The following is a 26139-nucleotide window of genomic DNA, read 5'->3' as shown; positions in this document are numbered from 1 at the left end:
AAGAAAGTTCAAGAAACAAATAACCAGATGATGGTGCAAGGCGAATGCAATAATAATTCTCGCCTAAGTTCTCTCCGGGTAACTTATTACGAGATTTGGTATCGTTATGGTGGTCTGTTCACTAGTTCAGGTCAACGGCGTGATGCAATATGGTTCGCTGTTGAAGGTAGAGGGTTCGAATCAGCTGTTTTGCACGATTCCTTTCTAGTTCCACAAAATCCCTAGCATCGCCCTATTCGGTATAGGTTTAAGCGTATCCACATCTAGTAGAGCACATCTTTTTATGTACATATTACTGTCGCATGGTCAGTAATTTTAAAGTTATTACGTTTTTGCAGAATTTCGCAAATGAAGATCTGATCGGGTTGATCTTCTCGTTTCAATTAATGTATCGAGTGAAGCGCTGAAGCCCTTTTCGCAGTCAGCCTTCAAGTGGTCTTGAACTCATTGCTGGTTAATGTTTAATTTCTTGACAATATTACTGCTACCCACGAAGTGTTGTTTGGCTTTCAGAATAATTTCACTTCGCAATTGTGCGACCATTACGAGAAGCATCCTTCATCTCGGAACATACACAAAGAAAGCGACAGGACCGCTTTTGGGTCGTTTTTTTTTTTTTTTCGATAACGCATCCTCGCGGTCTGTTTCTTATGATCCAGGATAGTATTTATGTCTTTATCGCATATAACTACAAGATATAGTGATGTTTTGCTATAGTTATGCTATGACAACGATGTTTCGAAGGAACTCTATTTCAAGCCGAAATAACGGCATTTGAACAATTCTATCGCATCGAGTACTCAAGGCTGTCAAATGGCGCAAATGCTTAAGATAGATAACTCTGAAGCGGGCTTTAAAGCTGCTCGTTATAAAAATGTTCTTTTTTTTAGTCAACCTTTCGCCAACCCAATAGATGTATATGCATATAAGCGTACATTGGTATCCGCTTACTTCGTACCCCAAACCCGGTGGATTCGATACATTTTGATTACTCGAAGGCGCTAGCTGTCCGCGTTAAAACGTTTTATGCGAATAACGGCTAGCTAAGGCAGGCCGTGTGACACCATGCGTCGAGGATAAAGACATTGCGGTCTACACAAAGGACATAATGGAATTTGTAGTCGTCTCCATCCTTGCAGTTTCCTCCAATGCTAGTCAAGAGCACCACACACACTGAACGCGCTAGTTGTGAATCATTTCCACTAGCTTCTGCTAGATATACTACGTGCCAAACTTGGCCGTGGCAATAAACTCGTGCCCACTTGTCTTCTCTCAACCTTGTAATCTCCCCAGGAGAATGGATGTTCTTTTGCACAGCAAGGAACGGTTGGCATAACATCTAAATGTGATCTGTATATGCCAATCTCGGGTAGCTGCCTCTACCTGCATTTCTAATTCGACCGCGGTAGTAAAACATCAATCTTTTCGGTTGGCATGATGTTTATATATCATAGAAGTGCGTCCTCATACAATAGAGCCAGCAGCCAAATTTAGGTCGATGAAAACAACTGTAGTTTTTGCAAATTCAGGCTCAATCAAAAGTGACAGGAAAGTAACGTCCTGTGGAGTGGCATTAGAATTGTCTTTACATCATTTTAGAACGAAGTATTTCGCACATCTTGGGTTAGGTTATATGGCTATTACGTGTAATGTTTGACTCTTTACCTTTACTCGTTGAAGCACAGTCCTTTTTAAAGAGGAAAAACAATGTGAACGAGCGTATACAATATGGCCAAGGGTTATCCTGTCTCGTGTAAAAAAAATTTAACTTTGCTGGAACATACTGTTGCGTTAATATTCTGGAAAGGTTTGAAGCACCGTATATTCGTCGACTCAGGAGTTTCAATAAACTTTCCAGCCTATCCTTAGCAAGCTGAGTTGCTCATGGCACACACTGTCGCTAGAAGGTCAGCTTGTTATTATTACATGCGACATTATTGTTATTGCTAGCGACTTACCACGACTGTCATCGGCGGGACGTGCCATCATAAGAAACAGACTAACGTAATTAGAATAGACCATGCGGGTTCTGTGTGGCGAACAGCGCATAATAACAAGGCTATTTATGTTTGAAGCTCTCCGTCTTAGCTAGGTCTAAACGCGTGCGACAAGTGGAGCTACAAAGACGCACAATGCGGAAATCAGTATGATTGATAAAATACTTCGGCTATGATGATTGATGCAATGAGGGAACTGGCTCATACGCGTGTCATTATTATTATTATAACAAGCTTTTGTCGAATCTCGGTATCTGTGGCAACATCTTTGTAGGTGATATAACCTAACTTCTCTGGTAGTGGTGTTAAATAAAGTAGGGGCTAGTAATACAGCACACTCAAATTTCATACGGAGCTCTTTCTAGGTGTTGAAAGGCACATTATTCTTCAACGATGCGGTTCTTCCCACATTTGCCCTAGGTCTCTTGCTGTGCCCTAATAGTGAGAGAAATGGGTCTGTCGATACTGATCGCCTCAAGGCTTCGGACAAAAAAGTTTGCTGCTATACACCCAATAGGGGAGCGTGAACTTCTTCCTACGCTTGAGTAGGGTTACGACGTGACGAAGGGATGATAACTTAGACACAGTACTAAGCACATATCGACGACAATAACTTCCCTCGGACCACACGTGATTAGAACGTCATAGCCACTGCCAAATTATCTCGTATTAAACAGTTGTTTTCCGCACTGTACTTCGTAGCAAACTATTCCTCGCCATGTAAGCTTAACCTATATTTATTTTCGATTTAATAAAATATCACGCCGTCATTCTATTCGTCGTGGCAACATATCCTGATGCACAATTTCCAGGAGCGCTCTGCATATTGTGAAGCCTAATCTAAATACCACGTAAAACTAGGCATGGGAATAATTCACAACAGTTATTACTATTCAAGTTATTCAAGGAAAAACTTCTTGCATCTATGTCCGTATTATAAACCTATCGGGTGTTTTTCACAATAAAAAAAAAATAGTGACTTAAAAGGTAGTACATGTCATTTATGACGACAGCCATTCCTTTAAGAAACATGAGCTACTATAGAAATGTTGTAAAAATTAAGACGAGGTAACAAAAAATGCTCCCGTAGCGCCGCGTTCGTACAGATGTTGTGTGAATATTCAGCATGCTGCTTTTACGTTGAGAAGGACGCCCGAGAATCATCATATTATTTCGCACACTAGTTATAAAAGCGTAGAAATTATAAACGATATGAAACAAATGGAAGTTGTTCACGTCAGTGTCGAACACGTAAGCGCGTAAATTGCGCTTCGCAGTTCGTCATATGTAGTAAATAACTTGGGTCTATTTTACGCTACCTTGGTGAAGTAGTGGACTCCAGCAAATTCTAGGAGAGAGCAGATAACGTAGGTGAAGCACATAATAACAAACCAGTCCAACGCTGTTGGGTAGGGTACCTTTGGAAGGTCAGTGCGTGTGTCCAGGCCGAACGTCGAAAGTGTCAGCACCGTGGTCATTCCTTTAATATTCGAATAAAAACTAGAATATTTACACACGCTTCTGGCACACCACTGTACGTATTATGGCATTATTAACTAATCTGTTATCTCAGCTCATTTTCTAACTATTCAAAATGTCTATCAAAACAATAGCTTAGCTTATTTTGTTTAAATTTAGATGCACCCACATAAGTGCCCCCTATCTTACGATGTTTTTTTTTCATAGTTATCGACAGAGGAAAGACCATGCCAGGTTTGGAAGGAAAAACATTTTACTATAGCAATACGCTCTGATTCAGTACCGCAACAGTAGTCTCTAACAAGGATCAAGCGTCTGACCGTTTTGCCTTATTCTGAATCTTCACACGCACATCCGTGTGAGCAAAATACTCACAGCGTATCAATGACATGTGCCAATTAATCAGTGATCGTTCTAAGATCTTTATTCATCGATATCTACTCGTATAGAGATGAAAACTTAAAGTATACAAAGGCCCGTTTTCAAGGTATCTACAAACTCTCTTTAGTAATGCATCACACTTGCGTAGCAAAACATAGCCACATTGCCAAAACGAACACGTTCCCAAGTAAATCTTGCTTTAACCCCAGACCAGGCCGGGACGAGTAGTGACGTTTCGTTTGGTCTTCTTTGCGCACAATTAAAATGCGACAGTGCCCTTCACTAGCAAATATCGCCTTGTGCTAACACGTATTTTGGCGCTGCAAGCCAGTAAGTTCATTCAATCTCCGTCTGCAACTTTTAACAATAGCGACAATCATGCCAGTGGCGACAAGCACCCCGGTAAAGTCTGTCTTTTTGCTGTTTTTTTTGTCATATGGCTCTGGTATATCCTGTCAAATAAGTTCCCATCCAGTCTGAGCCGCTTTGGATAGCGGCGATAGCATTGCAGCTTAAGCCGCTACAGCGGCGGCGGGATCCAAAGTCATTTCTACGCCGGCTTTGCCCGGCGGTACGCAAGCGCGAGGAGGCACCTCATCCAGATGGAGAAGAGCGGGGGGGCGGGGGGGGGATCCATTCATTTCTTTGAAGGAAAGGGAATCAGCACAGACAGTCGCGACCCGTAGATGGAGTGGGGCAGCGGTCGCGACCGGCCTTCTACGACCTGTGAAGATGGTGATAGCGATGATGGGATTGAGAGTGGTGGCGGGCGGTAACTGGGACTCTATGTACGTGGCCCCACAATGTACTCGTAGGTAAAATTGCAATTTTCGAAAAACGACAAAAAAGTCGAGGAAGTTGAGGGGTACGATTGAAAAGTCCCACTTTCCTAAGCTAACACACAAACACTCATGAACACATACAAACATTGGTTCATCCTCTCCTCTCGCCTAACTTCTCGACAGAAAAGCCTTTGACGGCTGGACGACGTTCTTTCTGTTTTGAAGGGCAACAAGAAGTCACACCGTCGCTGACTGCTATCGAAAAAATAGCAACATGCATCTGCTGAAGGGAACACGCTGCAAGTAAGCCTTATCCGAAGGGCGAGAGGAAATATGGCTGTCCATTCAACAAAAAGGACGAGGATCATCAAAGGGCTACATTTGGAAAAAGGCGTCCTCTTGCCAAACATCTGAACGATCAAAAAGTTGAAAGAGACAGAAAAATGAGTCGTGTCCGAATTCTGCACCTATATGCGTACGAATAGAGATACCAGAACCAGACAAAGGAAAATTACGGTCTATCTAAATCAAATTATTGCATTAATATGTCGTATAGAGGTGCTTTTCTTGTGCATGCAAAGGCACATAGGCCTTTATGATGTTTGCTATAGGCAGTGTCTTACTCATAATATGAATGGCTAATGATGACCTTTAGTTAGTCCAGATTCGACGCGATGAACCTAACAAGCATAGTGGATAAATGAATTGTGAGTCCATGTACCTAATTATAGTTTCGGTAAGGAGGGCTGTAACTAAGTGCAGGGCATGAACTTGCGTTGTTAACCGGCAATTGGGCCGGTGGTTTCTTACCAAGTCCGACACGGTCAGCGGTGGCTTCCCGATTAATCCAGAAGGAGACCCAGGACAGTATGACGAGGAGGCCACACGGAACATACACCTGGATCAAAAAATAGCCCATATGGCGATGAAGATTAAAGTTGACCCGTAAAACTGAGTAAGTGCCTAGAATAAGGAAAACGATGAAAAGAATTAGTTAGAAATAAGGTTTAATTTGACTTCTATCATAAAACCTGTTGCGAGCTTACACTAATGTCTCGCGTATTAGCACTGCAATACTTCATCATGGATTCGAAAATAAAGTAAAATTTGGAGCGCCGCCTCTAGCACCCGAGCATTACTAGCCATGATACATGACGCCGCTGTTTTCAGATATTCAGTATTTAATTATTTGTGTTCTTCGGATCACCTCATGTATAGGCCAAGCGTTTTTCGTGATTACGATGCTTTGCGTCCCATGCCTTTTAAGTTTGAACAAAGACAATATTTACATGCCCATTTTTGTTTAATTATCCAAAAATAATAACAACGAACAAAATTATAAAGTAAACATAGCCAGATGCGTTTTCTCCACCGGACTAGTTTGACGTCTTATCCTTGTCACCTACAGATCTTTACAGAATTTTTCATTCCAGACGCACTGAACTTCTTCAACGCAACGAAGATCGAGCTGAGACGGCGGCTTCGTGATATAAAGGTATTGTGCATAGAAAATTCCTCGTCGTTTTAAATCGCCATTTTTTCGGCGCCGATTCACGCGCGTTCCTTCAACATTATTCATAGAGCTTGCAAGACACGCTTAGACGTTGCCAACAAAATGTTTTTAATGAAAATATAGAAAAACAACGAACCCGAAACGGGTGTGCCAACTCAACGTTTCTGAAAAAACGTTTACGTTTGCTAACTATTTGCTTTCAGTCAAGTCGCTGATTACCTAGTTAAGACATAATACCAAATAATTCATTCTTTTAAGATGTCTAATAAAATCAAGGTAATATTCACTTTGTTACTAGTATCAAGAGACGTTTAAATGAAGCATGCAAACCGGCTATGTAGAGGTCGATTTGGGCTTTCTGCTTACCGTCTCTTGAATCAATCAATTAATTTTACGTGCAGTCTATGAATGAGTAGAATTCCAACACATTAAATTTTCCATCATTTTACAATGGACAAATATCTTACATTAACTTACCTCTGCAAAAGGTGCAAAAGGTGTATATATACACCTGTTGAACAAATACTAACCGTTTTTAAGCCGTAACTGAAGCAGTTATTATTTTTTACTGTTTTAAAGTAGTGGTGCTACGTGCTATTTTGATCAGTGATCTTCTGCCACCTTTATTTCCCGTCGTTGCAGGACTTTCGCAGTTTCTCGGCGCAACCACAAGGTTATGAAGCCCTTAATTGAAGCTAAATTAATACCGTCAAGGAAGTTCTGCAGAGGCCGAACTAGATGACAGTGTGACGGTGCAAGATCCGGATTAGACAGGATGCACTAAAACCCCCCTTCCAAGTTTTCTCAGTTTTATAGGATAGCTAAGCATGTATGTGGTTGGACACTGTCCGAGACGCAATGTTTTTGCTCACTAGTTCTGGTAGGGTCGGGTCGGGTCTTTTTTCAATAGATTGTTGAAATTTACCTAGTTGTCGATAGTACAGATCCGAATGAATTGTTCTACGAGAAGACAGCAGCTCGCGATGCACAATTCCTTTCCAATCCTACCAAACGTATAGCATCAACGTGCTTGTTGCGAAAAGGAGTTTTTCTGTTTGTGCATTGCTGTCGCGCGCGACCTACTTTTCATCACCCAAAAACTGCTTTAGATGTAGCTGGGTTTCGTTTCGCTCCTATAAAGTTTCATGGATAGAAACCTCATCGAGTAGGTAGGTAGGTAGGTAAGTAGGTGCTTTCTTATCGATTCTATATAGCTTTCTTGTAGTCAGCCTCTCTCAAATAAGCCCAACTAGTCAGTGGCGTATACTTAGTTCCTTGACGATACTGTATCATTTGAGATTTATGTAATATACTAGAAAGACTATCAACACGCACAATGGCGACCCAAAAAATACATATATTCTTCTTCTGAAAAGCTTGCATATTGACATTTGTTAAATACACAAAGTCGATACAGAGCTACCTGTTCGTACAAATAAATACAAGCAAAACCTCGCAATCAAGATCTACTTTTAGTTTATACACTACGTGCCATTGACTAAATGAAGATGGATATTTGGATACTATTGAACTTTCTGTTTTTAAATCCACGGCTAGAGAGATGGAAATCAGAGATGACCATTGAGATTTTTTTACTGTATGATAGGATGGGCGTGATTTTTTTAATTGGTTTAACTTGAATTCGGTCCATCGTCGAATTATGTTAAACGTCATTGCATGCGTAATATAATCGATAGCAGTCGTTAGTTTGCTTCAGACTTTATTGTTTACTGTCAGGATTTGGACGCTGAGAGATTCACATTCTTATAAAAAAAAAAAAAAAAAAAAAAAAAAAAGTCTGGCTATAGCCATCTACTTTTATTAGCGGCTGCAAAGGCCCCGTTCGTGCTATCGGGAGCATTTGCTACCTTTGGCCCTTTTATCAACCACCTCTTGCCATTACTCTGGTTGTAGCTACGTGAGCACGTTCTGACTTTCAGAGGCAATCTTTTTTTTTTTTTTGAAGAACTCGTAGAAGGAACCCTGAAGCCGTTCAAGTACCGCATTGCAATGAACAAACATATTGTAATTAATAAAAAGCACTCGACACGTATAAGTGTGAGACGAAACTATTTCCGGACGATACTGAGTTACCTCGAAATGAACGATCATGTATAATTATCCATAAACGTGCTTAAACATAACACATTGTTGTAGCCTTGATAAACAAGAAAATGCATTGCACGTATACGCTACACGACTTTTCAGGGTCTCCTCAGCCGACTCCAAAGCTTCACTCTGCATCCGTATTTAGGCATACGTTGACGTCTGCGTAGGCTCGAGAACACGCAAACGATAGTGTGAGCAGAATATATTAACGCTGAAACTTAAAATTTGATTGACCACGAATAAGTATCTAAGAGGAGACTCTTAGAAAATGATAGCAAACCACTAAACCCATCCCGTTGAAACATATCTCAATGCAGCCTACACGAAATAATCCTACGCCCACTTTAGCGCTCCTTCAACTCTGCATTTATTAACTGAATACAGTTACATTTCAGACTACACGTATCGATAGTCCAGAGGAGTCTCGAGGGCACTTGATGCGTGCTTACCTCTGTAGCGTGAGATATGACGCGCTAGGTCATTTTCTTGTCTTTGTCCACACTTGTCAGATCAATGATCCGTCAGCTTCGTGAAACACTTATATTCGTGAATATTTTTCTTTTATGAACTGACTGAAACTAAGCCAGATTACTCTTGACACATGCATCCTGCGTGTCATGGTTTATTCTATTCACTCGAACTTCTACCCGGCATCTAGGAACTAAGTGTAACTCAGTCTTTTTTTCTGTCCTTCCTATTTTTTTGACATCACGTTTCTTTTTTTTTTTTTTTTTTTTATTTAGACTTCGTTTACGACATGTGCCACACCTATCGAGTGGTACAGCTCGTTAGCAGGGCTCAAACCGACGATCCCCAGTATGCAATCTCTGGCAACGTTCTGCAATACAAAATGTCTATTATCACTCAACATGTATCTGATCCTTAATGCTGCTCTAATATTAGCTTTGATATTAGTTTGAAAACCTGTCTATTGTCATTTTATAATATAATAAAATGTGTTTCAGGCAGGTTTGCCTAATCCCCGTATAAGAAAAGAGCAATAAATAGACGGACTAAAGAAAAAATGCAAGCCGCGATTCCATTTCGTAAGTGAATCGTATATAGAAACCGCTGTCAACAGATATGAACTGATCGCTGTCCCGTATAAACATATAGTAGGTATAGTATATGTGTATATATATAACACAACGGCCCGCGAAAGGATAGACATTTACGTTGCTCTCTCCAGCTGAAGCCTCGCAATGCTGATCTTCGAATAAAGGCTTAACAGACTTGTCTTAGAAATGTACACCAAAGTGGGATATTCCATATGGAAAGTACCATATTTCCACATCGCAGGGAATATGTAATTATCGTTTATACGTAAAGTACTCTGTTGGAGCAAATTAAACGTCGTATATATATATATACAACAATATAATCTGTTATTATATAACATACTGTAATAAGCATATAATCTTATCATAATTGAATCCGAGATGTTTATGTTGCATGTTATGTGAAACATACTGCGCATTGGACTATTGCAAGAGAAAGTTATTATCTGAGTTTTTAGAAGTTCGTGATGTCAAAGTGCGATAAACCTATACTTTCTAATTGTCTAAAATTATCTAACTGGGCTCTGAAATTATTTGGCATATCCAATACGCTTAATTCGCGTGTCTAAATTAAGCCAAAATCTTAGTATATTATATATGACCGTGACTAAATCTCGGATTTTCAGTTTCGACGAAGGGGGTTAGGGAGTTGACTTGTCGAAAGAGAGACTCGCCTGAAACTATGTTTTAAAGCGTTGATTCAGCGCGATGTTGAAGCAAGCGTCATAAATTCAATAGAGCTCCTCCAGGACAAAATAAAAAAGTCAAACACATCGTTGCCCTCATCTGACAATCGCCGCTTCATTTGGCCCAGGAGCGAAATAAGGTGAATGCATTGTTCGTCAATGAGACTGAACAGGGAATAAGTAACTTTCATAACAACAAAACGAACCTATTTTATTACGCCATTATTATTATGCCACATCTAACTAGGGGCAATTTAGATAGAAACGTTTCAACTGATGTAGCTGTTTGGGTGTTGCTATATGGTGTGATCGATGACACTCGAAAAAAAAAAAAAAAAGCGAAATATTTACAATTACTATAACCATATGTTAATTTTTCCAAATGTCTTAGAATTGAAATATACAAGGTATAACGGCAATGTACATTTCAAGACGTGGCAAACAACGTTCTTTTTCTTAGTAATCTGTATCGGATATTTTTTTTATAAGTTAATTAGATTAAAACAAAATTTATTGGCTGAACAGTATACGTTTGCTACGTAGAATTAGATCTGTGTCAGTCTTACACATATAAAGATGTTTGTCATTTCTATAGAACATAAGTGACGCCAAGGTGTGCCGTACTGCCTTCAAGATCGAGTAGTCGATGACGCTTACGTTCGTTTATGCTCCTCTCTTCAAATGGTCACTTGACGCTTGAAATTTTCCATAATAATTCGCGACCGCACAGGTAACCTAGCATAGTAAAGTGCTTGTTTAGAAGTGTATGTATGGACTATGACTGCTGTGCTTAAGGACCTATTTAGTAAGTGTTCCCTAAGTACTTTTTCACCTATTCGTGAAGTGGGAGCGAGTCCACTGTGTCGGCGCCTCAATCCCTCAAGCTATGGAAAGGACAAGACATAAGGGGTATATAGCTGTGTAGCCCTACATCAGCCTTTGTTCCACTCTGCGATAATTGCACGTTTTGGATCAAAGCTTACGTATCTGTACACGCATCAGGCACGAGCTAGCCACACTCCAAGGGCCCTCGCTGTGTTCCTCAAAGCGAGCGTAAGCTTAGTTTTGTGGCTAGGCCTTTATTAGAAAACACGTCTGAAGGGCTTGTGGAGCTGCAACGCTTCGTTGATTTCGTAGCCTCAAGACATGCTTGTCACAAACGGTTCCATATGCAACGTGTCCACACTTTTGTGGGACCTGGTACCCAGCAGAGGTCGCTGTGTCAGGGATAATATGTTTTGTGATATATAATACGTGGTGAAATTGTATGTGTAGTAATTAAGATTACGTATTACTTTTGTTAGTTGCATTTATGTTTATATATCCCAGGCAGATTTTTAGGACGCGATTGATACCATGCGATTCACTCAACGTCTCTTTGCTTCAGACTGTTACCAAAATGCTATAATCTAAGAAGCTACGTAGAGCTAGATTTTTGGAATCCAGTTTAATTATATTTTGAATTATACTGACAAACTTAATCCATTTGTAACTAGCTAAAAAATCAGCCCGGTTAAGGCGTGTTTAGACTTTAGGCCACTCTATGCCATGACTAAAAAAATGTGCAGACAAAACCTCCACTGCATAGCAGTTGTCTTAAACCAGAATCTAAACTCAGGTAGAGAGTTATCATCCACCGAAGCCATCGTCCCGAGTACGACATATCTGAAGTTGAAGTAAAACTGTAGAATTAACGTTGCATTGAACCGAATTTAGGATTGTTATTCTAGAATTTGTTGATGCTTAAATCATAATCTCGAACTTTTAATTGAGGGCAACCAACGAGCTCTTTAGTTTCATTATTCTGCCTCAGACAGTTTTCGAAATCCGCTTTGGACCATGCGCTGAGTCCTATAATTGTACTAAGCGTTACTTTTTCCCGAGAGTTCAGGTCTGTCGAAGCAATAAACTAGTCACCGCATAATTTCTAATGCAATAAATTAGAGTATTGGCTACTGTGGATGTTTATTTTGTACTGTTTACCAGTCAGCGATGTGAAACATGTTTAATGCGATAGGTTTTCTAGCAGCAAATATTAGTATCGGCTTAACTATAATGGCATATTAATTATAAAGTTTCGAAAAATTAGTTGCTATATAGACCATATGCTGCTACATACGTTTCATTCACATATAGACTGTATTTAATGAAGAGGTGTCTTTTTCTCAACTTTAACTGTTAACTAAGCTTTTCGACCCTTTAAGCCATCTGGCTGCGAAAACTGTATCATGTAACGTCGTTCTATGCGACTTCCCAGGTAACGCTGTTATCGCCGGAAGGCCTTCCGCCAGGCTCTATCGAGGTAGCCATATCCGGCCGAATATTCGTAACATTATGATGACCCTCAAAGGGGGTGACTCAACAGAGTTGATACCAAACAGAATACCAAGACTCTTCTTTTCCCAACATGGTTCCTGTCGTGGCTTACAAGCGTTGAATGCCACCGCCCGCTAGCTTCTCAGGCGTGCCTAGAATGACGCTGCATTTTACCGTGCTATTGAGACATTTACCGTCATGTATAGCTAAATCACCATCCCTTTAATCCCGGCAAACAAATCATCTCAGCGGTCAGAAGTTAGATACAGCCAAGTTATGCGCATTAAGTCTTTTTAGATAATTAACTAAATAAACGTTATATTTCAAGGATCGTTTGAAAAAAAAATTATGTGATATTTGTATAGCTACGAAAGAACGTCATGGTTAATGCTTACATTGTCGAATTATATTCGCAGATGACTCTGTTTTGGAATAGCTAAAGTGACACCACCTTTAACCTTATTTTAGCTTTCGCCTTGATTTAGATACTCAAATATAAATTTTTTAGAAAAACTAGTACTAATTCTTATTACACTCTCAACCTGAAATTTGTTCAGAACCCGTCCATATTTCAGACTGCACATCCGTACGGAAAACCGACTTGGGAACGTCTGATGGAAACAAAAATTATGTGTAACTTGTGGCGTTATCATCGAGAAATAATTTCTAAAGTTTAGTTTCAGGCCGGAAATTATGTCAAAAACTGCGTTACTGATTGGATCGATTTCCTTGTTCCCTGATAGCCAGATTTGACTGTTGGTTCCCTGCAAAGGGAGGAAGAAGAATATGGCGACTGATACCAAATAATCGCCCCGAAGCACCTGTGTGCAGGCGAGGGCCGCCCCTCACCTATCGAAAGGCGGCTGGCCATCATTGGAAAGCGGCGTCTTGCAAATTTCTGAAAACCCTTTTACTTCGGCTCATGCTTGGAGACAGCAAAGGGGAACTCCTCAGCTATCAGAGATAAGTAAGGATCTATGTTAAGCAAAGTCGTTTAACGTTCTGTATGCTGTAATGTCCTGTTCATTTCTATTGCGCACTTCCTGCTACAACGGCTATATCATGCGCATAGCCATATTGTTAGCTCTTCGAGTCAACGTTAGGATAGTTCATGGCTAAGTCAAGCCATATGTATTAACTATAGGCAACGAACTTGAAAAAGATCCTATCGTTTTAAACAGGTACGATTCGCGCACACTTCGAAACGGCTTGGCCACAGGAAAGAATCAGTAGTGAGTTTTCCTATAGCTTTCAAACAATCTTCTGAATCGATATTAGGGTAATCGGTGTTTTGAGATAATTCACTAAATCACTTTTACGCTCGTTTTGTATCGCAAGCACATTTAGGCAACAATTTTTCTCTATCCTTGACGAAAGACAATGCTATTTTATCGTCGTTTCCTGGACAAACACTCGATCGAGGGCCGGGCTGTCCATTGTTTTGTCAAGCAGTGCGTGCAAATAGATCAATGTTCCTTATTCACGCTTTAGTGAAGTACCATAGAAAGTAACAAATGCAAAACCTATATTTCCAACCCAAACATATCAAAACAAAACCCTGTTACTGGTTGACTGAGGAAGATCGTGGTGATGGATGCATTTTTTTCGTGTCTTCCCATTGCAAGCTTTTGATGACAGAGAGGACAGGTTTACTGTCCCTTGTTTTGGCGTATTTAATTCTTCCAATGGAAATTTGCCGAAATAACCTATCTGCCTAGCCGTTCACACAAAGCAAATTCAAAATTCCCTATTTATTGAACTAGAGCAACAATGTTTTTACACCGAAAACACCAACGTATCGAGCTATATTTTGAGCTCATCTTCGTCACTTGTTTAAACTTTGCGCAAAAAAAAGAGAGTTTCTACTTAGCCTACGGAATATTCAATTAATTTACTTCGAATCAGATCATCCCTTTTGCGGGTCACTATTTACCTATTCAGTTAGAGTGGCCAAAGAAAAACCGAATGAAGCCAGACGGTATAAACGTGGCGCGCTGGATGCCCTGCTGAAAAGTTTAGCACATTTAGCGGGGAAATACCCTTGTTGATATTCGTACTGGAGTTTTATAAGCTAACCTAAAAATTCGAAGAACCCATACAAGACAAAGAGTTGTCGAGTTGCGAAGTGATTATTGTCAACTAAGCGACCTTTGCGGTGTTGAGACACCTTCTTTTCCCTCTGCGGCTTCGAGTAGCGACGGCCTTGAGACAGAAAGTAGTACGTGAGTAACTCGGTAGTCTTTCATTACTCGATGCCAATCGCGGATACTCACTACCTAAGTAGTTAGGACCACAGCGCCATGGCCAGTAACTTCAAGTGACTATACGTTTATTAAAGGATGACTAAATTCGTTTCTGTTTGCCATATTTCAATTTGAAACCGTTAAAGCTCACCATTGCGTATGACCACGGTCTCGCTGACGTATGGATTATTAATGAGGTCGAACTGGGACAGCTGGAGGCCTTCGACGAGACCTACAGCTCGGTACGAAGGATCGGCCGCGTTCGTCTTCCACGTATACAACATCTCTTCTTTCGTATAAGCATCTGCGCAAATGATTAGTTTCATTGCAAATAACATACATAAGTTATTTATAACTGAACAGTGTCTTCAGCCTTTATTACTGCTATTGGTTGCCATTTATGTACTGATTCGAAGTGTTCTAAGACAACTCACAGCTTCCGAAGATCAACGGGCACGACTGTCGGTCCATAGGAAAGCTCTGCAATTCCATTGGACACTTGGCTTTTATGGTTAATCGCATTGAATATAAAACAGCTCCGTCCATAGATAACCTGTTGAAAAATTCAAAATCAATTACTAAACAACACGCTATTGTTTTTAATTAAAATTCTTAAATAACGCTGCAACAAAAGGAACCTTGTCTCTTTGGCTCGTGCAGCCTTATAGTGAAAAACCATTAACAATGCATATATATAAAATGCTACCTCAATAGTTTGTTAGGCTGGGTGATTGTGTGTAGATAGGAGCCTCGTCCATTGTGAAAGTATGTATCAGGCTTCCAGATCCTTTCGAGTGTTTTAATATGTAACGAAATAGGCGAAATGGGCCCAGAGAAGCGTAGCCGATTGTCGTTCCACGCCTGACGGAAATAGCAATCCATGGAGTACTCCTGGCCGAGCAGTGAAACACACGGACACATCGAAGCTTTCGATTATATTATACTTCGAAATGTTGTTAGCATAGTACTACCAAGGGCGAATCCGCAAGCGGATCCATAACAGACTGATTCAAACCATAGCTAACCATTGAGTTTGAAATCAAAAGTCTTAGTATTTTTACTCTTATTTTCACTTTGTGAGGCGTTTCAATTTATTTTGTATCTAGAGAAGTTGTAAAAGGAATCTTGAGATGCTTAATCAAAAGCAAACTTTGCTTTCTACACTCGTATCGCAAGCGACTATAGCTCCTTAACCCATACTAAACAGAATAAGCAAACATTCGTTGTGATGCACTGACGACAAGAGGGGGCGCAGGCGAAATATAAGTACTGCTGAGTTAAAAAAGAACTTCAAAGTAAACTTTTAAATATGCCGTCAACGTAAATTGCATATATTTAATAACTGCGCAATATATATATATATATATATATATATATATATATAGTAGTTTATTGAAGTCTTACTGCTACGTAATTAATAAACAGCGCACAGGGTGCAGAAAATGTTTTTCTCTCTGCTTTTGGGTATTCCGCCCCTCCTTGATAGCCAGCTTCTATTTGCAACATTTTACGAGCATGCCAGCTTATGGCAAAGCCATGTAAATGCATTGAAATCAATTGGGTAAAGATGACTGATGATCCCCCCTTCCCGGAACTAATCGCAAATAAAAGCATCGAGTTATGCCGTATAGAAAGTGTGCATAGCTGCGCGCACTCTTCGATTTCCATCATATCCAGTCCATTCGACATCTCCTCTGCCAGCCGCACAAAACCTGCATGAGTAAAATGCTGTAGACGGCTCCCGACGAGAGATGCAGTTTTTCGAGGGTCAAAAGAATCCGACGGCCTGCCATCAACGTCATGCCTGTCTTCCCTACGAAGTATCACTAAACAACAATAAAAAGCTCCAGATAGCTGGCGTTCTTTACTCGCACATGGTTTCTCCTACAATCCATCAAACCTGTTGGTCGTCTCTGGTCTTACTGAGAGTGTTGGCAGCCTCTCGGTCTAAGTCCTGTTTCCTAAACTGCTTCCGCCCAGGGGCGAAGAAATGCGATCGTACCAGCAAGAACATCGGTTTTCGCTGCTACCAGAAACGTGATAATATGCCGGCGTTTGCGCAATACTAGCTGTGCCTTGTCACATCTCTTCCGCTGCAGCTAGAGGTGGGCAAGGCACCCAATAAGGCGGGATTAGCCAGCCAAACGTAGAGAAAGATTTACACCTTACCTATATTAATTAGAAATCGGTTAAAGACTTTGTTCCAAAGGATCACAGGACAGATGATACGGCAAATATAGTCAGTTTCGCTTAGTAGACATAAATAATGGTTATCCTAAATTTAGGCTTCTAAAAAAAGCCGGTGTGCCTCTAACTAGTTCTAGCATTATTATTATTTCAATAGCTAGTATCAACTTCGATTCCCTTTCGTGTTATGGATTCATGGGGACGTTAGTCGATACCGTTGACCCTAAAGGAAAATGGAAGAAACAGGACAGAGCAAGATCCCATTTCGAAAACGAAGAAGGACGAGTCTAAGGGTTTGCTTTCAAGATAGATGCGTATCTAAGCTTCCCAAACTAATATTAGATGACGAAAGGATAGATCTAGGAACAACTGCAAAATGTGTACGTAGAGAACTCGTTTAGAAAATTTACAGAGGATACTGTATTCGCAAAGGCGATCAAAGTATTCACGGTAATCATCAGAGTACTACAAACGTCCCTGAGCCTAAACAAAGAGGCTGTTTTTTATGATAATAGCGGAATGTATCGCGCTTCTCGACGGCCCGATCTAGAGAATGTTTAAACTTTTAGGTGTCACGATCCAGAAATTATTTTCAAGTGTTAAATGGATGCCGGCCCTCGGTCATTTGAAGAGTAACACTGCTGGTTTTTGCCGATATCGCTGCCTAAAACCTGAAGGTCATAAGGAGGCGTATACTCCGAGTTGACCTGTCGGAAGGTGCAATAGGCAAAACCCTGGAAACGTGGCACAGAAAATGGAACAAATTACCAAGCAAGCACAGTAAGAGACATCACTCCAGAGACTGAGAACTGGATAGTGGGCCTCAATAAAAGGCTTATTTACTACCTCACGGCGCCTTCAAGTGCTACCTGAACAGGCTTGGTAAGAACCTTTCGGAAAGTTTTGCGAAGTGTTTTGCGCCCAGCGGGATCGAAAAATTCAGTTCACCATACATCAACAGTGTACTTATTATTCGCATCAGTGAGCGACACAGGCAGGAGAAATGAGATCGTCTCTAAAGGATGTAATGAAGTAGTTGGCGTTTGGCCGCGCGAGTGGGAGAAGAGGTTTTTGAGAGAAAGACCTTGAAAGGAAAAAAAGGACCCATAGGGTTGCGTTAAGCAACATTAGGGACCGGACAAACGATAGTTTGTGGTTAAGTTCATAGAACGCGTGTGGGAGGCAGGTCCCCGTTCAGGGAGCTAAATCGTCTGGGAAGGAGGAGAAGCTAAGCATGGCGACTCCCAGGCTGACGATTCAGTGACGCTAGTCACTTTCCCCTATCACTCTCTTGTATTGCCAAATAAAGCTCTGGACCGATTCCTAACAGATCTCTAGAGAGGAATTTAGATTTTACGGACAGTGGCTTCGGCGAAAATTAGCCCAACCATCGAAATCGATTCGCTGAACGTTCGAAAACTTTGATTTGTTTCCACAATGGAGCGGTTCACGGCGGTGAAACGTAGTGCATTTATAGGGGAACTCTACGGCAAGAAATCAGTCATGGGGCTAAGCACTTATATGATGAATTGTCATTTGACGAAGCCGGGTTTCTGCCTAAATGGCTACGTTAACAGAGAGCGATATCGTAATTTGGGCCATGGACAATAATAGATAACCGTTTCGAACTAAGAAACTAATCGTCTGGTGTTCCAGATTTCGTATATGTATCTGCTAGTGCATTCTTCTACGGCCATCACAAGTAACTCCTCATAAACTTTGGATGCCACTGAGTCGATAATGTGTCTCATAAATAAAAATAAAATAGACATAAAACCAAAACCAATTTAATCTTTCCTTTTTTTTTTATTAAAAATAAATTTGCTAAAGACATTTCAACGTCTTATATATCTAATGCTTTCAGGAATTAAATGATCATAGGATTTTCTGAATGGATATTTGCAGGACATGTACTACCCTTAAAGGCACACAAACTGGAGCAAGCTGGCTTGTGAAGTTCAAGCCTCCGAATGCCCGTCTGGGATACACAGAAACTAAAAGCGTTAACCTGGTAGAAGGAAAGCTAAATCCTAGCTTTGAGCTAATAGCAATAATTCTTAACTTAGTAGCCGGGAATTGTTTAAAACTGTTTCCTTCATATCATCTGCTTCTGGGGTTTGTAGTTTTTCGTTGAGTCAGTGCCCCCGACTGGACTTCTCGGTTTTTATGCCTGGCTGGTCTGGCTCACAACATTTGAAATAACCAAAAGCGTGTGCTTGAAAACTTATGTCGACTGACGTATCGTCGTACGGCGATGAATATCACACAGTAGGACGAGGCTCTGTAGTATTCGTTATGCCGTGATTAGGGGAACGAAAGTGATTTTCAAACTGGCAAAGAGCCAATTTTCGTAGTTCGCCAAAATGCCTCGTCAAGGCGTAGACCCTATTTGTCTGCTTTTGCACTGACTCATCACTTATTAAATATTGATTGAAAACAATATATATTTTTAACAATATTATAACAGTAATACGAAAGTACATAGCTAACACGTATCGATGATATAAGCTCTTAAAAGAGAATTCTTTCAAAACATCGACATGGTTGCTCTTGTAGAGAGCAAACCTCTACGCGATCACGAGTGGAATAACTAATACAATGCCAAGTAGACCAAGTGGATCGTCATACAAGGAGCGAAAAAATTCATGTTGTTTTCTATTTCATGTAAAATCTTGTTATATCTTGTCGGGTACATCTTTGTTATTAAAAATAGGCTTTGCCAAAATGATGATTTGTGAACTATGACAGGCTGTGGCCACAAACACATATTATTTTCGCTGGTGAAGCCTTTAGTTTTATTCCGTACGTATGTATGTGATGTATCATATATAAAAAGACTTACACTCCCGTGAGTTATAACTTAGCGGAGTTGAGTATTTCAAACAAAGTAGACCACTTTTCGAAAAAAAAAAACACTAATGATAACATGAAATTCCCGCGCACCTGATGCTCTGAAAAAAAGTCAGAGTATATCAATGGAAGAGTTATGTAAGAGCTATAGACTATTGCTGTATTCAAAAAACATACCATGTCGAGTTCAGAGACCGGGCCCATACTCCGGATCAACATACTCGTTTCGATGCGGGTAGGTCGAACTGTAAGAATATTCGAGCAAAGATTAACGTGAATTCGCTGACTGTTGCTACCATTCTTTAACATCACAAGCATTCAGCCTAATTTACATTTAGAATATCTATATATCCTGCTTCTTATGGGTGAGTTTGACAGATTGTTTTCCTAGCAGAGGACACGATCAGTAAAATACACAGAAAACCACATGCCAATGTACTTGCCCTAACAGTTCGGCATATGCAAAATAGTATTTTCTTGAAAGATCTGAAATTTATCGTGTTTAAGATTCGCAAAAAGTTTACCAGCCTACTAGGCTCGCGTAAAAAGAGCTCCACTATATCAGAGCTTGATACGTTGTCCTCCATCTTCGTAGTTCCCCATTTTTATACAGGGAAGTTGGTAAATAGAGTATTACGCGACAGTCATGACGTCGTAAACCTTCGTTGACTCACTCCGTTCAGTTATGTAGCAATCTGTCTCATTTCTCGAACGCTAGTCCGTCGATCAAGACTTCAATTTCACAAGAGTGATACCGCACGCTGATTAGAGGTGACCGTGGCATCGCGAATGAACTCAAACGAAAACACATGCTCTTCTTGCCGGCGAGATGCTGTATTTGCTTTTGAGGTTCCTCCATAAGAAAGATCAGCCCACAAAGATGATTATCAGGATAATACCCAACTGGACGAGGCTCTAAATAGAAGGTTGGATAGATGAAGGACTCACTCGGCCTACCGTGTCTATTGAAACCTCAGAGTACCTATTCCCTCACACTCTTGATTAATAAATGAATGAATGCTTGTCAGTGGACCAATGACTACTAGTTGTCATAGGAGCAATGTCGTAAACACCAGAAACTACGCAGCTCTGTTCTTCTTCTTTTTCAGTCTTTTCCGTTTTCCCTCTCTTGCCTTTATGAGGAAACCAACGACTCTATCATAATCTCGTACGACGACAGCAACAACAAGGCAGTCGTCTCAAACGGCAGCAGCATCGCTATTTTCAGCCGCTATAGCTAAAGATGGGCTGCCGGTCACAACCAAAACTGAAACAAACGTTTTTTACGGATACACGCCCACTCGCCTACGCCTTATCCGCCCGATGTTCTCCAAGGCGGATCTACCTATCCGTCCGATTGCAAAGACTGCAGCTAGAGAACGCGCCAAACAAACGCCTCACCGTTGTTCTCTGCCCGACAAAACAACTTGTTCCTGTGAGCGATCTGTCTTGCCGAATGTTTTACATGAATGACGTTTATAGTATTCCTATGTTGCGGTGAAACATAGGCTCGCCTCCGATATAAATGACCTAAGCAATGATTGACTCACTTACGCACGTAAGGATAGATAGGACAGGGGTTAAGTGAAATTTTATAACCACATTTTAATCAGATGGGACTTGAAAATTTTCAGCAAGATTTTATATCGATATCTAACGTGACAATGCGTAGTTGCTAAGTATCTTTGTACTGTGTTTATTATCTCATAGAATATTTTTATGCTAACTTACTTAGCGTGCTGCTTAGACAAAAAAGATAATATAGAATTTAAAAGTAAATTTCGTATAACCTATTCTACGAAAAGCATGAACACTTCAAGCGAATAACGTTTTCCTCACAAGGTATAACCTGACGATAAAAACAACAGTAGCTGAAAAAGACGCAATAAAATAAACCAAATATAAAGACTGGAGTGCAGTTCTCTTGCATAAGGAATAGTGCTTTTATGTAACGTTTCGTTAGTCGAAGGCGTGGAAGGATGGCGCGGTATATGCTAGCTTTAGCTATTTATCTTCAATTCATTATTGGTTCCTTCACTCGTTTGCACCGCAAATCTGTGTGTCGGTATCCTGTTCGAGACGGCTCCATCATAGCGGAGTCGATTAGCTCATACGAACGGTGTTAGTTCGTACTCTAATGGACGCATTGTGCCGGGAAAAAGGCTCGGGTACGTCTGGGTACCTATGTTGTAGTAATGCTATTGTCGTATCACGTGGTTATGCGTTTGACTAGACAAAATATGATCTCAGTGGAGTAATATTCAGATACCGTTGCAAGAATCGATTGACTCGTAACTGTGCCTACCTCCTTGATAAGGTCTCTGATCGTTTTCGTAGTTTCGCAAAAGTTGTTCGAGTAAAATGCTGATATTTCGCGACAGCGCCATCTGCGCCTTGAACTCAGGCGAGTAATTTCGTCGGTCCCAACTTTTACGGCGGTTCGTCTTGGAGCTACCCATTATCCCGAGAGACCCAGTTGAAGGTCTCGAGCCGGCGGACAAAACGCAGCTTAAAGGCGCACTGAAATAACACGACAACAGCTTTTAATCCAACTGCATGTTAGGGACATTTTGATACTGGGTTGCACTTCGCATCTGACTATAGCGATAGTCAGTACGCTTTAATCAAAATACGCCCGTAAACCATATAATTCTATATAACGCCCGTACGGTCAGGATATGTTTTTGCTTGCGCTTAGGGCAAAATGTAAATAAAATGATTACTATGTCATCGTACAAATAACATAGACACTATGAAGGTTCGAGGCCAACCGCTGATCGTGCGCAGGTAGAGTGCTGTTAAAATAATAACACTGTGTACGGATCGGACGCGCTTTCGAAGCGCGTAATTTTCTGTTTAACTTTGAAATAGACTTTATTATTATTATTATTACTGATCTGGGCACACTTTGGGAGAAAGTGTGCCCAGATCAGTACATATGTGAATTGATAAGTGATAACCATGATTAGCCTTAATCATACGTACATACAAATAAATTAAGCTTTGGGAAGAAGTCTGCGACACAGATCAATGGAATGGACATGAATTTTGTTTTTGTTTCGTTGTCGCTTTTGTCTTACCGTCCTCAAATTTGCCTATTTCAGTAATTTGTCACAAACAGGACCGCGTGAATCTGACATGACGGTTAATAGAAAAACTGGCGCCTTCCTTACCTGCTGATTCGGTCATAGCTGTAATAAGCAATGAAAAAAAAAAGACTTTAAACGTTTAAAACGCATTAAGCTTAGCGATTCGTTTTTACGTATAGGTTGGTTGAACTGGGTTTAGCATTAATTAGCAATGGCAGACGCAGAACCAAAGTGTGAGTTTCAAGTAAAATTATTAAGGATTTTGAACAGATTCAGAGGAAACAGTTCTAACATGTAGCAATCATAATCTTCCACTCGAAGCCACCGAGTGGAAACAGGGAAAACACTGTAGTTCAGCACTATAATAGAGTTCAGGATCTGACTACTAGTTGTTTGATGTAGTTTTGTTTGCCATTGCATCGATTTGTGCCCACTTATTATTACGAAGTGGCTAAGGACGGCAAAAAAAACCGGCAAAGCGAATTCGTTCCACGATCACAAGACTGCCTGGTCAAGCGTGGAAGTATACACATACCGTGTGTACTTCCACCCCTATATATATATATACACGTGTAGCGTAGTAAAGAGGTAAGGAGAAAGAAAACAGTAAAAATTCGCTTGTTTTGTTAGTCACTGAGCGGCCGGGACGTTGCGGCATATGGGACTTTGTAGTGCAACGATCGTTAACGGCCCACTAAAGATACATACATAGAACACAGCACTGACGTAATGAAGCTGAAACATATGCAGAAGAAAATCTGCATTCATTGCTCTTCCTGCGTTTATTTTTTTATTCTTAGCCGATTTTATTGCAGTTAACCCTATTTTTCATATGAACCCGTTTGAAGAAATGTTTTCGTTGCAGTAATAAATATGGGCACTTTGAAACCAGATGGTTTTATCATCGTTCATAGTTGAAAATGTTTAGAATCCTATCAATAGGGCTTAGCAACTTTACATCTTGCTAAGGTATATCCATCCAGCCGTCACTTACTAGCTGAAGAAAAAGCTTTATCTATAAACTGCTATAGGATTTGAATTTTTCTGACGAACCATAACGTTAACTTTAATTTGGCTACGATAAATACCAATTTATCAAAAATAGAGTTAACTTGTGTAGGAAACAATGCGCATACAAGGATGCATCTTTGTATTTGTAAGCGATTTTTTAAATCGTGTGGCCTGACGGAGATGCGGATTCGTGTTGTACCGGTACCTCCTGCTAACTAACTAATAATGAATAAGTACTAAATGTTGACTCTGAGAACTGTTTGAAAAAAAAATATTGTAAGCATTTATCAGATAAAATGTTTCCCGTACCATAGATATTTTCGTTGGCCGAAAAAATATTTCGCTTCGAAAGCAACTATTTAGCGTTGAGAAATTCATCATCAAATGGCTAGGGATGGAGAGGTTACTTGAAGTCAACACGTCTAAATGCAGATGAGTTGTTTGGTAGGGGGCGCGGTTTAAGCGTGGTGTGAGGCCCCGAGGACGCTGCTTACCCAGCAGTTGTGCCCACCTCAGCAACCGTTGATGGTAATTAACGAAACGTATCAAAAGTACAGTAGCTGACAATTTGCTGATCGTATCGATGAAATTAATGTTTCACGAAGGAAGTCGCTGATCTACGTATGCGGTGATGGCCTCTTATTCAGCCTAAGCAGGAGAAGAAGCTCTACATTTGAAAGAGACGAACCTTCTGTATGAGAAAGAAGTTTATTTTTTATGCCTTTAGGAATACAAGTCGATCGACGTTAAAGGGGCTTCATTACTATTACGATACGTCCACAAGTATTTCGAAGGAAAAGTAGCATTGAATAGGTTCCATGTCATAAAGAGGTGAAGCCAAGCAGTTGTCCTGACCTAGGTGAAAGGATTTAAATATAGCCTCGTCATAGTCACGAATAATCATAGTTGAGGTTTTCGACCGTAAAAAAGAAGCAGCATTAAATATTTCAAAACGATCGTCTGTTTCAAGCGAAACTAACTGCGTCTTCATTGAACTAGATTTTTCGGTCATATGCAACCTACGTCCGCTCCTGTACTGCTCTACGTTATGCCGACAAGCTAATATGTCAAATTTTTACTTGGAAATATACATTTAATTGAGCTGCAACTTGGAGAATTGTAGAAGAGATAATGTTCTTCCAGAAACGATAATATAATAATGTAGTATATAACTGAGTCTTTATATAACGCTAGCTCTAACTTCCGTTTAACATGCACGAAGCCTTTGAAATATATTAGGTCAATCAGTATCAAATGTGGGATAGGGAAGCCTTGCCCTTCGACCTTTCTTCACATAGATTTTTAATCATCATTCGAAGTATGCATCATTCGTATCGATGACCTTCTGTCACCATCTGTGTGATGACTCGTGTAATAGAGGTCATGCAATAGAATTCGTTCAATTTTAACAACGGCTGCTTGATGTGAAGCTTGTTCATCATCTACTCCAACTATTGACAAGACACAGAGTAATTTACCACCAGTTTCGTTGTGTCTGTCCACTAATCTGGCCGCCTGTTATTGTCGTAGAAAACACAATCTGTACGTATAACGGAAGTCATTTATTATCATTATGGTAGAAGATACATCGTTTAATCACAAGTTACATTTCAATACCGATAGAAGTATTTACTTTGTCGTAAGAGCATGGAGAAGCAAGTATCTATACGTCTTCGTTTTTGATTCCCGCTCATATTATGCAGTACTAACTTGTCCAATCTTTTACCTTCTTGATTTGGGCGAAGTGGACAAACATTGTACGTAAGCCAGCCCTGAACGCTCATATCTATGTGCTTTGAGATAGCTCGGCTTCTACCATATCTCTCAACCTTTATGACTAATCTTGGCACAATATCTTCGATAAAATTTATTTTCAAACTGAACATTTCCTTCATTCAGTATTTGCAACCAACGGTTCACGCTTCTTTTAGTTGCATATCTTTCATTTTATATATATATATATATATATATATATATATATATATATATGTATATATGTATATATACAAGATTTATATGGCGAGCTGTCTCCACAGCTCCGACTCATTAACCACTCCGGTTTTCCGATTTTTATAGCTGACCGCGGCTCAGTTGTTGAAAGTTCAAGTGATTGTATCCAAGTTAGCGGTCTTAAATACGAAAGAATACAGTGAATATACGTATTAAAAGAACAAACGAGAGTCACTGACTGTAGCATCGCTAAAATAGCGCGATTTTAATAAACTGACATTTTTCGCACTAGTAACCAATATGATTAATACAAATATTTAAAGGAAAATACATAAAGTAGGATCAGGACCAGCTCAAAAGAGTCATTATCAGATTTAATGCAAACTCTAACTCGGTATTATTGTATATATAGATAGACGATCAATTGAGAGAATTAACTGGAAAGCATAGCTATGCAGAAACCCCTAAGAAGGCCACTAACATTTGCA

The 26139-nt window shown here is 40.2% G+C and overlaps 1 protein-coding gene across 1 annotated transcript in view; it reads right to left on the bottom strand.

Moving 5' to 3' along the window:
- Positions 1 to 26139, bottom strand: part of LOC111273701 (gamma-aminobutyric acid receptor subunit alpha-6) — a 54769-nt gene that overhangs the window by 6685 nt on the left and 21945 nt on the right. Inside the window, 7 exon segments of the mRNA XM_022855584.2 lie at positions 3317 to 3477; positions 5450 to 5602; positions 14716 to 14868; positions 14999 to 15117; positions 15271 to 15455; positions 19779 to 19846; positions 21907 to 22121. Coding sequence (XP_022711319.2) covers positions 3317 to 3477; positions 5450 to 5602; positions 14716 to 14868; positions 14999 to 15117; positions 15271 to 15455; positions 19779 to 19846; positions 21907 to 22121 — 1054 coding nt within the window.

Source organism: Varroa jacobsoni, unplaced genomic scaffold (genome assembly GCF_002532875.2).
Source record: "Varroa jacobsoni isolate VJ856 unplaced genomic scaffold, vjacob_1.0 scaffold_216, whole genome shotgun sequence".
NCBI classification, from domain to species: Eukaryota; Metazoa; Arthropoda; class Arachnida; order Mesostigmata; family Varroidae; genus Varroa; species Varroa jacobsoni.
This window is presented reverse-complemented; position numbering and strand designations above follow the sequence as displayed.